Here is a 15,031-nt window from a genome sequence, read left to right as displayed (position 1 = left end):
ATCTCACAACCGGGAATCACGCGCCGACGTTTGATGCCTAGGTAACCTGGACTGAGGTACGCTTGTATGACGTGGTCTGGGAACAAGGCCGCCGCAAACGCCCATCCGACGGTTGATCCCTTTTGCGACACCTTCCCGCTTGTTCGCTCCGTCTGCTCTCTTGTCCGCTCCTCTTCCCGCCGTCCGGCCCTCCCTCCGCGCGTGATCCGGGCGCTGCGCCGTCTTGCACCGTTCTTTGCGCTCGATCGCGCCGTGTCGCAGCCACCGACGACCACCCCGACAACACCGACGGTGAAACCACAGGCGACGACGACGAAATCATGGCGGGCTTCAGCGTCAACCGGATGCTGGGCACCCTCAAGAAGCGCCCGACCTTTGGGAGCACCCGTACGCTATTTGCGCTCCACGTCTCGCCTGCACCCAGGCCGAGTCAGGCCCATGCTAACCCAGCGCTTCAACAGGAGGCGCCGAGGATGCGCCCGCCGACCCCGCCAACGAATCCCCCCAAGACACCGCTTACCGTTGTGTGGTACGCTCCAGCCTTCGCCGACCCTCGACGTGCCTCTTCAATGGCCACCGCGCGAGCCCGCAACGCTAACCCTGCTCCTCGCGCTCCAGAAACAATTCTGCCAGTCCGCGGGGTCTTCAACGGTGCGTGCGACGCCTGCTTTGGGTTCCCGCCTTGCCAGCTAGGCCCCCTTGACTGACCTGGCGCGTGCGCTCTTGCAGGGTGACGATGTCGTTTACCTGCCGTCCATTGTCGAGGCCGCCGTCGCGTCCCCCGCCGCCGCCGAGGAGTCGGCCCGCCTGATCCGCAAGTACATGAACGTCGACTACTGGTCTAAGCCCTCGTGCCAGTACAACGCCGTGATGCTGCTCCGCATCCTCGCGGACAATCCGGGCCCAGGCTTCACCCGCTTTCTCGACAAGAAGTTTGTCGACGTCGCCAAGGAGCTGCTCCGCCACGGTCGAGACGCCAGCGTCCGTCAGCTCTTGATGGAAACCCTCGATGCCTTTGACACCACCAAGGCCGACGACTCCGGCCTGGAACTGCTCATCGCGATGTGGAGGAAGGAGAAGGCCAAGGCTTTCCAGGCGTACGGGGTGAGCAACCCAGACCCTCGCGGGGGGATGCATGTCTGTACTTGCGCCTGGCTGACCACCTGTTCAGGGAGCCGTCCCGGTCGTGCCCGTCCCTCCGGTGAACCCGTACAATGTGCCGCCGCCGCCAGCGGGGCCGCCGCCGCCGAATGGCTACTACCCCCATCACGCTCCACAACCACACCACCACCACAGCCGCCATCACCGCCCTCGTCGCCTTCCCGACCCTGTCGAGCTGGCCAACCGGCTCGAGGAAGCCCGTTCTTCGGCCAAGCTGCTCGAGCAGCTGATCGCCTGCACCCCGCCCTCCGAGGTGCTGACCAACGACCTTGTGCGCGAGTTCGCCGACCGCTGCCACGCCGCATCCCGCAGCATCCAGGGCTACATCAACGCCACCAACCCGGCTCCGGACACCGACACCATGGAAAGCATGATCGACGCCAACGAGCAGCTGCAGCACTCCCTGAACCTGCACCAGCGCGCCGTCCTCCAAGCGCGGAAGCTTCTCGACCAGTCCGGCCCTCAGTCCCAGCAGCAGCAGCAGCAGCAGCAGCGATTCTCAAGATCCTCCACCTCGCCCGACCTTTCCCGTCCTCTCCCGTCGCTGCCGTCACGAAAACCCGTCGGCTCGGGCTTCGGCCACGGCACTACCACCACCACCGCTGGCAGCAGCCGCGCCAGCCCCAGCAACGGCAACGACGCCGACGGCAAGAACAAGCAACCTTACCGCCCCGCCGCCGACGAGGAAGACGACGACGGGCTCGACCCCTTCCGCGACCCGCCCAACCTCTCCGACAGCAACGCGCCGCGGCTCTCCTTTGAGCCGTTTCACCCGGGGTTCACATCCGCCTCGGGATCAGGATCAGGGTCAGGAGCAGCATCAGGGACGGTAAAAGGCACCGAGCGGGGGGCGGGGCCGACGACGGCGACGGCGGCGGCACCGCAGAGGCCGTACACGCCCCCGTCCGTGTCGGATTCGAGCCTTGATGACGTCTACGGCGCCACGCCGAAGCGGGAGACGGTGACGCCCAAGGCGGCGAGGTGAGCTCGGGAGAGGCGGTACGCCTTGGCTTTTGTTGAAGGATGACGCGGTTCGTTTTGTTTTTCGGGCTTGGGCTTTGGGCTCGATCGGGAGGTTTCGGTTGGGGACGAACGGACGGAGGGAAGGACGGATGGATGGCGGAGAAATTGATCATTGGGCAAATTAGGATCCTGGGAACTGGGAACGGAAAGGATCTGTAGGGAAAGGGAAGGGAAAAAGGTAGGTATGCGTGCTTGGGCTGCCAAGGGAGGAACGGAGGAAGGGAGGGAGGGAGGGATACCGAGTTGTTCATGGTCTCTCTCGTCTGCGTGTTTTTCTTTTCTTCATCGTATCTTTCCCCTCGTTGCTTCATTTTATTTTATCTGATTTTTTCTTCTTATTTCATGTATGATCTGAGCTCGCCCCGTTTTACTGCTTTATGATTGTCAACCTCACTTTGGTCCTCTTCTTTTTTGGTTCATGATCAAGGCTTTGGCTTGGATTGAGCGTGTCCTTTCCTCGTTTCGTTTCATGATGGTGGGTTCAGGTTGAAGGGGCGGAAAAGTTTGCTGACATGACATACCTCGCTCGCTCTACTTCTACTGAAAGGGTTTTGTTCTCTGGCCTGTTGGCTTGAGTGAGCTTTGCTGTACAGAGGGATCCTGTAATCATTTCATCTTTTTGGTTGCATGTCATTTTCCTGGCTTGAACAACAAAACCACCACCCGATGTCAATCTCCCATCTGTCGCCGCTGCTTGGTGATGATGACCTGTCCTGGCAGCCAGATGCTTTCGTTCCCCTTGAAGGCATCGCCGCCTCCGTGGGAGCTCCTGCGAAACAGTCTCAACTCGACAAGTCTCCTCGGTTGCCCTCGCCCGTCTCTATCAACCCCTTTCCAACGTGTCTGTGCCAGGGCACACAAAAACCAAGAGACGTGACCCGGTGCTCCGGAGCACTCAGCCTCTCTGCCCCTGCTGCTAGGCTACTACTACCTATCTGTTTGCTGAGACCGCGCCCGCACCTCGGCCAGCTTGGCCTCAATCTCACGCTTCTGGCGGACGAGATCGGCGCGATGCTGCTCGAGCATGGCGATCCGTTGGTCGGCTGATAGCTGTTCGACCTTTTTCTTCTCCTGTTTTGAGTCGTTAGCGAGGCCCTCGCATGTTTCCGAGACCAACAGAAACTAAGCCAGCATCCGTCAACGTACAGTCTTCCACTCCCTCTGCGTCTTCAATCCGGCGCCGTAGATGGTGCCCGTGATGATGACGGCGGCGAAGGCCACGGTCCAGATGATCCGGCGGTACTTGAGCTTGGTGGCGGCAATCTCATCTTGCGATAGCGGTGGTGCGGCCTGCGGAGGCTTGGGTGACTTGTTGACAAGGCGAATGGCTTGCCGGAAGAGTGGCGCCGTCGGCCTTAGGGGTCGTAGCATGATGGCAGGTGAGACGGTGAGCTGAAAGTGTCAGGCCGAGTATGTATCGGAGTGGATTGTTTGATGGAGCAGGCTTGGGTCTCGTGCTGCTTGTTGCGTCAAGGCTTCGTAATCGACCCGATATCCGCCCAATCAAGGTAGGTATCTCGGGTGTGGTTTTCTGAGAGGAGGCGCAAACTCTTCGACGGTACAACAACGTCTCAGAATACAACCGGAAGCCCTTGAAGATGAGATGTCTCCGCCGCCGGAAGATACACCTGGCAAACCCTTTAATGCTCTATAACACTATACAGCCCCCACTAGGTCGTCTGGCGACCCCATTATCGTTGGGATGGGAGGCAAGGTCGGGGGAGGAAGGATGGAGATTCAGGTGAAAGCGGTCCCAAAGCTTGATCTTTTGCTGCAACGAGCCGAGCCGCAGCATGGGGGGCCACTCTCCAGCAGGCCAATCATTTGTGGTAGAGCAGTCCCACCAAAGCCGTTCGAGATGATCAAGGCCCCACTGTTTCTGGGGAACGCTGCCGGGCCGTTTTGGTGTCTTGACTTCTTCTAATTATAAACCTTGGGGGCTTGAGAGCATGTCTTTGTGACGCCGGCGGGACATGGATTCTCTCCTTGGCTGATGATGTGATGATGCTGTGAGCTCTCATCGACAACCTCCAGGTCGCCATAGTTTGCCATACAATACCATCCCAGTCCCTGACCTTGGAGCCTTTCGGTGTCATGCGCTGGGTGCCCCGCTGTTGCTTACCTCAGGTTCCGTCATGACATCTTCAACGTTCCAGAACCAAGGCTGGACAAACCTGTAAAAGCGAGCCGACCCTCCCTCCCCATGTTCCGGCTACGGCTCCACGAATCAAGGAACTCGCTCCTCTTGTTCCGTAAAAGCCCCCCTTGTCTCGACGACATCGCAAACAAATTCCCTGAGACGACTTCCCTCGCAGCAGCGAACTCTCTCTCTCTCTCTAGGCCTGTCTCGGGAAAACCACCTACAGCGAAGCCTCCCCCCGCTGCTCATTGTCCCCGCCAATGGCGACGCCGCGAGTCTTTATCGTCCGCCACGGCGAGACAGAATGGTCGCTCAGCGGCCGCCACACGAGCACCACCGACATTCCCCTGACCGCCAACGGCGAGAGGCGCGTCCTGGCTACGGGCAGGGCCCTCGTCGGCAACGACCGCCTGATCGTTCCCAGCAAGCTGGCGCATGTGTGAGTGATGCGTAGTCCTGGAGAGAAAGGAGGTTTCCCCAGCCAAAAAACAACTGGCAATGCTCTCCTTTCACAACCGACCGGCTGGCTGGCTGACACGCGCCCTTTGAAAGCTACGTCTCTCCTCGGCGGCGTGCTCAGCGCACCCTCGAGCTGCTAAACCTGGCCTTTCGCGACGCGCTTCCCTGGGACCCGCATGGAACCACCACCACCACGGAGCCAGGGGAGGGCTTGCTGTGCCCCGCCGCCATTGAGGTCACCGAGGACATACGCGAGTGGGACTACGGCGACTACGAGGGCATTACGTCGCGCGAGATCCGGGCCCTGCGCGAGAGCCAGGGGCTGAACCCGGACTGGAGCATCTGGAGGGACGGGTGTCCTGGAGGAGAGTAAGCGAACCGGAGAGGGATAGGGAATCGGAGGAAAAGCAGTGGCTGACGTGCCTCGCTTTGCAGGAGCCCGGCCGACGTTATGGCTCGACTGGACCGGTTGATCAAGGAGATCCGCGAGAAGTGGCATGCGCCGTTCATGAACCAGGAAAAGGCCGACGGAGAGGAGCCAGCCCGCGGAGACGTGTTGATCGTGGCCCATGGCCACATCCTGCGCGCATTCGCCCAGCGATGGACTGGCCAGTCGCTTGACAGCGGGCCGAGCTTTCTGATGGAGGCCGGCGGCGTTGGGACGCTGAGGTGGGTTGGAACACCGCGGTTTGCTGGCTCGCGAGTCTGACTTGGACGCAGTTACGAACATCACAACATCAACGAGCCCGCAATTCTCCTTGGTGGCGCCTTTGTCGTTGATCTTCCTGGTATGTGGGCATTCCGTTGCTATGGTGACGGCGCCTAAGCAGCTCGCTGACTTGCAGCTTCAGAAGAGGATCAGAAGAAGGTTTGACGAACGGTCGGGTGAATCAGAATTCTACGTAGATGGCCGGATGTTCATCGCGTTAACTACCTAGCTGATCAAGAGGCCACGCCGCACACCCATAACCCTCTGGTCAAGCCCTCGTACCACGGGCGATAAAGATCCTCCGGTGCATCTCGAAACCGTCCGGTTTGGTAAAATGGAACTCGGTCTCCAGCTCGTCGAGCGCAAAGTCCTTACCAACTCCTGCCTGCTCAAAGATGCCGCGAATGTGCTGCTCAGAAAAGCCGTGATGCGTAATGGTAGAGGAGGCCGGGTGCGATGCCTGCTCTGAGGTTAGCTTTCCTAACACCCACGACGTGCTTCGCCGTTCTCTTTCCGGGCTTCCTTCTGTCTACCGACGAGGGGGCCATTCAAGAGCCCGAGGAGCGACGTCAAACCGCCGGACCTCAGTGACAGATTGAGGGGAACGGTCAAAGAAAGGCTCATCAGACCGAGGGAACACCTACATCTGGCTTCGCGTGCGGCAGGAAATCCAGTATCACCAGCACGCCCCCGGGCCTCAGCCGCGCCGCCAACCGCCGCGCTGCCAGCGCCGGGTCGTCGAAATGGTGGAACCCCAGGCCAACGGCAGCCACGTCAAATTCGGTGAATTCAGGCGAGGCAAATGCCGCGGGGTCTTCGTCCTGCGGGTCGCATAGGTTGCCCTGGTAGGCGCGCATCATGGACGGCTCTAGGCCCTGGTTCTCGGCCTGACGGTTGTACGTGGCCACCTGGATTCGTTGTCAGCTCGGATGTAACCATCCCAGAGAGCAGAGAAAGAGGGGGGGCTGGTCTCCCTGCGCGGACCAGGAGAATGCAGCTTCGTTGCCTACCATGCTCTCAGATAGGTCGATGCCCACACACTGCGTGGCATATGGGGCCAAGGCCTGTGAGAAACGGGTGGTTAGAAACTCAAGATACTGTCAATGGAGAGTTCCCTTGCTCCCCCTGCTGGTCCGAACTGGCGTGGCTTTTCCAACGGGGTATGCGTACCCTAGAGACTATCAATCCGTTAGCAGACAGAGGCCGAAAGCTCTAGGTATGCATCGCTCAGCCTTCCAGAAGCCCTGTCGGGCCCAACCAACAACTCGCGGTTTCTTGCTCGCTTTCCTTCACCTAAGCACCTCTTGAAATTGGCGTGCTCAACAGACACGCTCTTTCTGTCTCTCTCCCAATTGCCATCACGTTGACACTTGGAGCCACCAGCCCCAAGGGACCTGGCAACCGCCGCCTGTTCGCGACCAGACCGATGGAGGCAGGCCAAGAGACCGGAGAAAAGCAAACAGGAAGAAGAGAAAGAAACTTACCGAGGCCGGTTCCGCAAGCATAGTCCAATACCCTCACCGTCCTGCCGTTCCCAGGTCCTTCCTCCGCTCCCTTCTTCTCCCTGGCACCGCCCTCTTCCACCCGCTGGACGCCGATGAACCCAAGCCGCGACCGGATCTCTCCTATCAGCTTGTTCTGCGTCTCTCCATGCTTCTTGTCATAGTCGGCTGCTTCCTTGCTGGAAGCGGTGAAAGCGGCCCCGAGCGATTCGTGGTTAGCCTGGCTGTCCCCGCCAAAGGAACCCAGATCTTGGCGGGCTGACTTACTCGAAGTACTCCTTGTTCTGGGAGACGGTGCTGGGGCCTTCGGCACCGTGGCCGTGGCTGTGGCCGTGGCCGTGGGCGTGGGCATGCGAGGCGGACATGGTTGGGTCGCTCTGAACTGGAGACGGAGGCGGTGGTGGGTTGTGTTTCTGGGCCGTTGGGGCATGGTGAGGGGAATGGAGGGCGGCAGCATTGCCGAAAGCTCCGAAGCGGATGTGCCCACTCGTCCGCCACTGCATGCACCTCGGGTCATTCCCAACGAGCCTGCTCTAAGAGTCTCAACACAACACACAATTCATTTGAGAAGATGAGGTCGTGAAGACACGAGTCCCAGGCAATCCTGCGAAGGTCCATAGGCAGCTTCTAGGAGCAAGTGGTTTGGCTCTCGATTTGACAGGCTTGGACTCATTGACCTTTTAACAGCAGCACAACATCCACAACATCAACCAATGCTCATTTGATCCCCTGTCTTTTCTCTATCTTGCTCTTTTGTTTCTTGCAAAGACATCTAGTCATGCCTTCGACCAATTCCAGGAGCCAAGAATCAAGACCAAGACGACCTGGAGAGCATTCCTTAGGTACCAGAGACCACGCCAGAAGGTTTCGTCTCATCTCCACCGCCTGGAGATGCCGAAGCCCCCTCCCTGTTTCTCCCCCACAACTTCAATCTCCACCACTGCTCTCCCCTCCAGGATCTTTCCAACAGCCAACCAAACGTAGCCGTCCCGCCAACCAGCCATGGTACCAGAGTGAACCTACACCAAAAACAAGCAACACCACAGCGTGGTGTTGCATGGCTGACTCGCACGGCTCACGGCACGAACGTCCCCGGCGGAGCGCGCGACGGCCCAAGGCAGACGACCAGACAGTGACCAACGGCGGCGGGGAGGGCGGCAGCTTGTGAGAGCCTGACAACCCCAGACCTAGGCCAGGTCATGATCGGGCCGGACGAGAGCCGACCAAGCCACCTAAGATGAGGTTGCCCTCCATGTGTGCTTCAGGAAGCTTATTGATTAGGTCGTCGACGGAAACCGGAAGTCTGTAGAGTGTCGGGGATCACGGGCGGCGTGTTTCTGTGCACTCCACACAGTACCTATCTGATCCCTGTTTGGTCATTACTTCGGGAGAAGATCGAGTCTTCCACGACGGCATGCATTGGGGGACAGCGAAAGAACCGCCGAGCCAGAGATCTCCAGACAACTGGCTACGATAGAAATGCATACGCCTCCACTTCCGGATCGACTGTCAATCACGAAGCCACTCGGTCAAGTCTTCCAAGAGAGCATCCGTCTCGTCTTGACCAGGAGGAAGCCGTCAGAAAGTCAGGCAAGCAAAGTGGGTCGTGCATGCGATGACTTTGTGGTGTGCCATGGAGACGCCCAACACACAGCCCAAAGACAGAAAGACATACAACAAACCCAACGGCACCTCGTGTTGACAACAATCAACCCAGCATAAAAAACAAACATGGATGCCATTGAGTCTAGAATCAACGGGGTGCCCTTCCCGCTCCGCAACTCCCCACCACTACACGTTTGATTTTCCCGATTGGTGTTTGTGCAGCTGCGTGTTGTAGGCCTTCGTTCCAAGTCGTAGTCCAGAGAGAGAGAGAGAGAGGGAGGGAGGGAGAGGGAGGGGATGGTGTGGTTGCTTGGGTGGAGCCCCCCGCAACCATCGAATAACTACCTACCAACCTAGAACACAACAGGCACGAGGCAAGCGAGGCAAGCGGGTCAACGAGATGCAATCCGACGCCGTCTCATGAGGGGGGGAGGGGGGGGGGGGGGGGTCTGCTGGATTTGCAAGCTGAGCATCCTGTGAATATGCCATAGCGTTCTGCATGTTCCATCTCAGCAGAGACCTCTCCACCCTCGCCGTCCCTGCCACTTTTGATCATCATATCGTTAGCCTGTTGGTGGCTTGACGATGTGCTTGATTTTTTACCCTAGAGAGTTATGCTGCAGTGGTAGCTCACAGACAAGTGAGACCCAAATCGCCGCGGCACACTCCCTCCCCCCCTTCCCCCCTTCCTCCCGGCGCACATTTTCGACGGGAAATATGCTTCAACGCAACATGGATCCATCCCTTGCATACGTGCCCTAGGAGAGGGGGAGGTGTGTGTGTTGTTTCCCGCAGGCGCGGGCGGGCATTGTGCTTTTTCAGCACACAGACACCCAGCGCGGATGAGCCAAGCTCCTGTCCCTGGGGGTGGAGTGAACCAACTGAGCTGACTGCGACGTCGATCCTCCGCTGAATGGATCATCCCAGGACGAGCGATCCTCCACCGACGGGCAAACTGGGAACTTCTTAGCTCCCCACCAGCTGCCAATTGTGATGAGGTAAGTAGGTAGGTAGGTATCAGGGTAGGATTGAAGATTCATTCCTATCAGCGCTGTTTCGCTTGGGAGAGGAAGATGGTGTATGTACCAGGCGGCTTGTCTTCCGTCTCCTCCCTCAATAGGAATTGCCGAGTCACCAACCCTTTCCTCGCCTCCTCGGTCTCCCTCTGAATCTCTCTCAGTGGGTGTTCAGAACATTGATGAACCGCACATTTACTTAAGAAGGGGGGATGGGGGGGGGGGGGGGGGTGTGTGGCTTGGAGCTAAGATGGCAGGCCCGTCCCAACGGGCTGGTACAGTGCCGCACCGTTCTGTTTCTGCGAATTTTCAAGCCCCCGTAGTGTACGCAGTACAGGCTCGTATTGGGGGGAGGGGGTTGCTGGGCATTGTGGTTGCTTCCAGCTTCCCCGCCGGGGCTGTCTGCCGGCGTTCGATGTGCATCTTGTGTCTCAGATTTATGTGTTTTGAATCTGCTAGTTTGACCCAACCTGACCACAGGGAGATGCTTGTTCGCGGCTTGGGCGCTGCGGGTGGAAAGAAAAAAGCATGGCAGCTTTGCGTGTGTACACAGTGATAGAGTCTTGCTGGCGGGAGCCGTAATACTCCGTACGTATGCTGCCATACACACGCACGCACACACACACACACACACACACACACACACACACACACACACACACACACACACACCAACGCCAGCAAACACCAATGGCTTAAGTAAGAGCGCCAAAACTGCCTCCTCATCCGATGTATCCTCCTCCTCCCGCACACACCCTCCCTCCCTTGCTCCATGTTCCATCTTTCGCGCCCAACCACAACAATGAGATCCGGAAGGGTCGTCTCGGTGCCGCAGAGGAGGTGCTATGATTTGTCAATCGTCTGCTAGTTGGCGCAGCATGGTTCTGCCGCTTGCTACTTCGGGCTGCTGTTGATGGGCGCACAGTCCAGAGCGGAGGGGGTCGGTGAGTGTACGCAGTACATAACGACCTACAGTACTTGGTGCAAAGGCTGGACTGTGCCACCTGCAACGCAACCTGAAGGGGGGAATTAAAGGCGGCAGGGCTGCGAATACACTACAAGACAGCAGCCCCAGGGTGGCTCCAGGGGTGCTGCAAGGCAAGTCCCCTCCTCGTGTCTACATACTTGTAGGTTACGATTCTTTTGTATAGTACAGTTGTTACCTGTTTGGGGTTGGGTACCATATCCACGGGCGTCTGGCCGTTGGAGGCAACGAAGCGAGCCTCACAGGTCGACATCTACGCGGTACACCATGTACCGTACTGTACAAGTACTGCGTCCCTAGCGTTTGCCGGATAGCTCGTACGTTAGGCCGAAGCGGCGTCTTGTTTGTCCATCTCTGGCGCCAAATGGCGTCGGTCTTGGCCGGGACAGCCCTTGATGGTGCTGCGCCGCACTCGGCTGGGTCTCACAAGACTGGTTCCCCGTCCGTTCCCGCCCCGGGAGGAACTGTCAGATCCTACTGCGGCGGCGGCGGCGCATCTCGGTAACCTCCATGGGAGGAGGGGGGGTTTATAGCGCCCCCGGACGTTGGCGGCGCTTCCCACCATTGGCTCGTCCGGGCATTGCCGTGTAACCCCGGTTAGGTTCTGTTGGGCGGTTTCCAGCGGCCCTTTTGTTGTTTTGCAGAAGCCCCGGGTTCCAGGCCTTCGTTGGGCCGAAGCGTGGATGGAAGAAGAAAGGGTTCAGAAACCCACACCCTCTCTCGATGGTCGCGTGCCCCGCGAAGTCTGGGCCGTGCGGCCCGAGCTGCTTTTGGGCTCGGTGGTCGCACAAAACACGGAACGTATTTATGTCTGGAACGCGTACCAAGATGGAACTATGCGTATTATAGTCGGAGGCGACGTAATGAGGGTGAGAGCCGACCAAGGTGCTCTGCAGGCACGCTGTCCTGACAAGCACACACGTCAAAGAGAGAGCGCCAAGGTGAGCTCTGGATTTGCGTACGTTACCCTGAGGTACTGCCATCCCGCGCTCGGCGTGAAGCGAGAGGCGAGCCAGGAAGCAGCCTTTCTTCTCACCGCTGTTTACTCGGGTTGCCGTTTGCGGGTTGACGAGTTGAGGAGCGTTGGTGGCAAGCGAGTCCAGTACCCGACCCGGGCCGGTGTTGGTGGCTGGCTGGGCTGCCGTCAGCAACGTCCGGGATGAAACCCGCCAAGTCGCAAAAAAATCAAAAATAAACAGACGTGAAAATAAATAAAACTAGGCATGAAAAACACCAGCGTTCAGAGTCTGTGGTACCAGGACCCTCCTGTGCTCTCAATGACGTTGTCTTCACAGCCGAGCCCTGGGGGTACAACGCCGGCGCTGTATGAAGCCCAGGACGACTGAAACCGGCACAAATTAGGCTATGCCGCAACGTGATCATCGAACACCCTCTTCCTCCTCCCCCCCCCCCCCCCCCCCCCTCCTCCTCCTTCTCCTTCTCTAGGCTTTTCAGTTGCCGAGGGGTGGTTGCCAACACATGACCCCCGATCTCTCATCACGCCTGGAAGCGGCCGATCGGTAAGACCGGCCGCTTCTCTCGACTCGCGTGATCGATGCATCATCACGCGGACTAACAGGTCGACCGCGAAGCTGGCCACCACACCAGAGCGAGATGAGGGTGGGATTCGCCATCGGAGCCCGTGTTGCCGAGGACGAGATGTGTGCACCCAAGGAGCGGCCGAACCGTGCAGGGACACGGCATGCAACCTGCAGCCAACGACGCTGCTTCAGGGTGATGTCCAATCACACTCGCTCATCTCGTAGTGTCGCCGCTGGCCGAGCCGTCGCGGAGCGATGCTACATCCCTCTCCCGTTCGGCGTAGCAGCGGGACAACCGGGCGGACGTCTTCCGTCGTTGGAGCGGGCCAGCAGCGGGGGTGGTGCCACCCCCGCCGGCACCGACCCGCGGGGGGCAACACGAACAATTGGCGACGGCCCCAGCGAAGGCATGACAGCGGGTTGAGTTCTGGCGGGCAGGCTCACGACTCGGACCAGTCACGGGTGCGATGTCGGCTGCGAGTTCCAGCTCATCGCCGCTGAATCTAACGAGCGAGATGCATTCCGTGATGGCGGAAAATGCAAGCTAGCCTTTTAGCCGGGAGCGAGTGCTTGCTCGTCAAGCGGTATCTTGAGCATCCCGTTGGCTGGCTGATCTGCACATGCCCGGAGAGTGTGCTCAGCCCTAAACCACCACTACCATCACCACCACCCCCCAACACCCACCTCCCACCTCCCACCTCCCACCACCCCACCCCTTCTCAAGCGAGGAGGGTGGGTGAGGAGAGGGGAGGAGGTTGAGAACCAAACGGTCCGTCAATGCGTTTCCCGCTGTATCACCCGATGCTAACGTAGGGGTATGTATGTAACCAACGCCAACGCCTGCAACCGCCCGAAACAAGGAAAAACGGGAAAAATTACGCGAATGACGGAGGGATGACGGCGGGGGGATAGCAGCGGGGGGATGACGGAATGACAGCAGACGGGAGGCGGCCATACCGGGAAGCTTTGGAACGGGAAGGTCCGTACGGTACATTACATACGCCCGCCCCCACTGCAACGTGGCGCGACAGGGAGCCCTGGTCGCCCGCGACCCTGACCCGCCAGGGCCAGGTGCGGTCCGCCGCTTGGGGTCCAATCAAGCATCTTCATGCCGGGACATTCAGCACGCACGGGAACCAGGGCCCAAGGGGGGGGGGGGGGAAAAGGGACTGGGACCGCTTCACAAAACCGACAGCGCTCACCTGCGGTGTTGCTTTTGCGGTTCTGGACTCCCGCAGGGAGATCCAGCCTTCTATGTTGCGCCTGACACCCACCTAGAGAACCAAGCGTTCCGTTCTGTCGCGCAAGCGAAGACGATCTCGTCTCTTACATTTCGCTTCTTGCGGTCGTGGTAGCAGCGGAGAGACGGCGCTCCAGGACCTAAAAGGCTCCAAGCCCCCGGAGGTAAGCAAGCTAGCTCGCAAAGGAAGCAGGAGAATCGAGGCGGTCAAGGATAAGGGCAGCGAAAGAAAGCTGAGCACAATGAACCCAACCCCGGAAGGCCTAGCCTGAAATCCATCCAGCTGGACCCAAGATCTCGGCTGACCATGCCCATCCCAGTGGGAAGCCCCGCAAAAAGAAGAGCAAGATGCTTTCCTCATCTCTCGGGCGGGAGCGGGCGCGCGGGAGGAAACCCGTGTGGAGCGCAGGACGGTAGGATCACGTGACTACAATCCCAACGTTCTGATTCGTCTGCACCCCTTGAGCCGTGGGGCCCGACGATCAGGACAAAGACAAATGGTTGCCGTTATCACATTGACGAAGCCCCTTTCGTGTTTCGCTCGTCATTCCCGGTTCCCAAGCGCTCGGTTCCAAGACAGCTGATTGATGAGAGCGGGATGGTTGGGGGGCGCGAGTAACCCCCATCGCTGACCTTGACCGCTTTTTTTTTCTCGGGGTGTTCTGGAATGAGCTTGCTGACGCCGTGCAGGAACCAATTTCCCTGCGCCGCTTCGCGGCGTCGTGCGGATCCCTCATTTGCTGACATCGTGACGCCTGGATTTGATTCCTCCTGTGAGCTCTTCGTCAGACGGAGCGGCGCAGCCTTATGTACACGTATGTAGGCTTTGCGTGCGTCGACAACCTCCGATGGCCATGTTTGTTTCAGGCGAGCGGGAATGGTACCCTGCCTTTCATTCGAAACGGTACATCTTCCGAGCCCGAGAGGCTGGTCAGATTCTGCGCCGCAACACTCTGCCCGCCCGACGGGGACGGAAACCGGTTAACCCCCCGCGATTATCCCCAGAAGTTGCAATTCCACCACATTTCTGCGCTGTTGGGCGGGCGAAGAAAACGACTAGTGATAGTTAAATACGCAGTATGCCGAAATTACCCCGCCTTTGCTCTCGCTCGCGGGGGGGGGGGGGGGGGGTTGGTGTTGAGCCCCATGACCTTGGGACAACTGTGCCAACTGATCAAGCCGCCGAATCTCGGCTTATGTACGCGGCGACCAGCCTTGCGCTGGGTGACTGATCACATTCTCGCTTCGCTCGCCAGGGTAGCGTGACTAACCGTGGAGTCGAGAAGAATGCAATGCTGTCATTTCGAGGTTGGCATGCAAGGTCCCCGTCGGTTGGACCGTCACCACCCTCGGCCTTAGTTATTTGTTGGGGCTGAAGCCGGCTCAGAGGGATGGGTGGCCCTGGCGCTTCGGCAGCTCGTCGAGGTGTGGAGACGCGCCAAACTTTGATTTGCGTGTACAGCTGGCACGGCCAACAATGGAAAGAATCCAGCTCTGGGGTCTCCCTTCGGCGCGGCGCCCGAGCCGCCCCGCTAATGCACCGCACTTCTCCCAAGGGCTGCTTACCAGTAATAATCGTCACAATAGGAGGCCACGTCAACCCAGCGTGGCCGCAGCCTTGTGTGCGCTCGACATCCTGAAATCGGCCGA

General features: G+C 59.1%; 4 protein-coding genes across 4 annotated transcripts; 2 read left to right on the top strand and 2 right to left on the bottom strand.

Annotated features, from left to right (window-relative positions):
- Positions 1–320: 320 nt before the first annotated feature.
- Positions 321–2,146, top strand: VTJ83DRAFT_1575 (uncharacterized protein; the record flags this gene model as incomplete). The annotated part of the gene is made up of 5 exons (XM_071007749.1): positions 321–387; positions 462–529; positions 619–651; positions 730–1,104; positions 1,172–2,146. 5 exons carry the CDS (start codon positions 321–323, stop codon positions 2,144–2,146), a joined length of 1,518 nt encoding a protein of 505 aa, XP_070868115.1.
- A 965-nt stretch (positions 2,147–3,111) lies between these two features.
- Positions 3,112–3,555, bottom strand: VTJ83DRAFT_1574 (uncharacterized protein; the record flags this gene model as incomplete). The annotated part of the gene is made up of 2 exons (XM_071007748.1): positions 3,112–3,255; positions 3,331–3,555. 2 exons carry the CDS (start codon positions 3,553–3,555, stop codon positions 3,112–3,114), a joined length of 369 nt encoding a protein of 122 aa, XP_070868114.1.
- Positions 3,556–4,584: 1,029 nt separating this feature from the next.
- Positions 4,585–5,657, top strand: VTJ83DRAFT_1573 (uncharacterized protein; the record flags this gene model as incomplete). The annotated part of the gene is made up of 5 exons (XM_071007747.1): positions 4,585–4,763; positions 4,877–5,152; positions 5,219–5,452; positions 5,504–5,571; positions 5,635–5,657. 5 exons carry the CDS (start codon positions 4,585–4,587, stop codon positions 5,655–5,657), a joined length of 780 nt encoding a protein of 259 aa, XP_070868113.1.
- Positions 5,658–5,760: 103 nt separating this feature from the next.
- On the bottom strand, positions 5,761–7,359 carry VTJ83DRAFT_1572 (uncharacterized protein; the record flags this gene model as incomplete). Its single annotated transcript, XM_071007746.1, has 6 exons — positions 5,761–5,952; positions 6,137–6,400; positions 6,503–6,556; positions 6,663–6,670; positions 6,977–7,173; positions 7,262–7,359. 6 exons carry the CDS (start codon positions 7,357–7,359, stop codon positions 5,761–5,763), a joined length of 813 nt encoding a protein of 270 aa, XP_070868112.1.
- Between the last annotated feature and the right edge of the window lie 7,672 nt (positions 7,360–15,031).

Source organism: Remersonia thermophila, chromosome 2 (genome assembly GCF_042764415.1).
Source record: "Remersonia thermophila strain ATCC 22073 chromosome 2, whole genome shotgun sequence".
Classification (NCBI taxonomy): Eukaryota; Fungi; Ascomycota; class Sordariomycetes; order Sordariales; family Chaetomiaceae; genus Remersonia; species Remersonia thermophila.
Note: the sequence above shows the minus strand (reverse complement) of the source record. Positions and strands in the feature narration are given on the sequence as shown.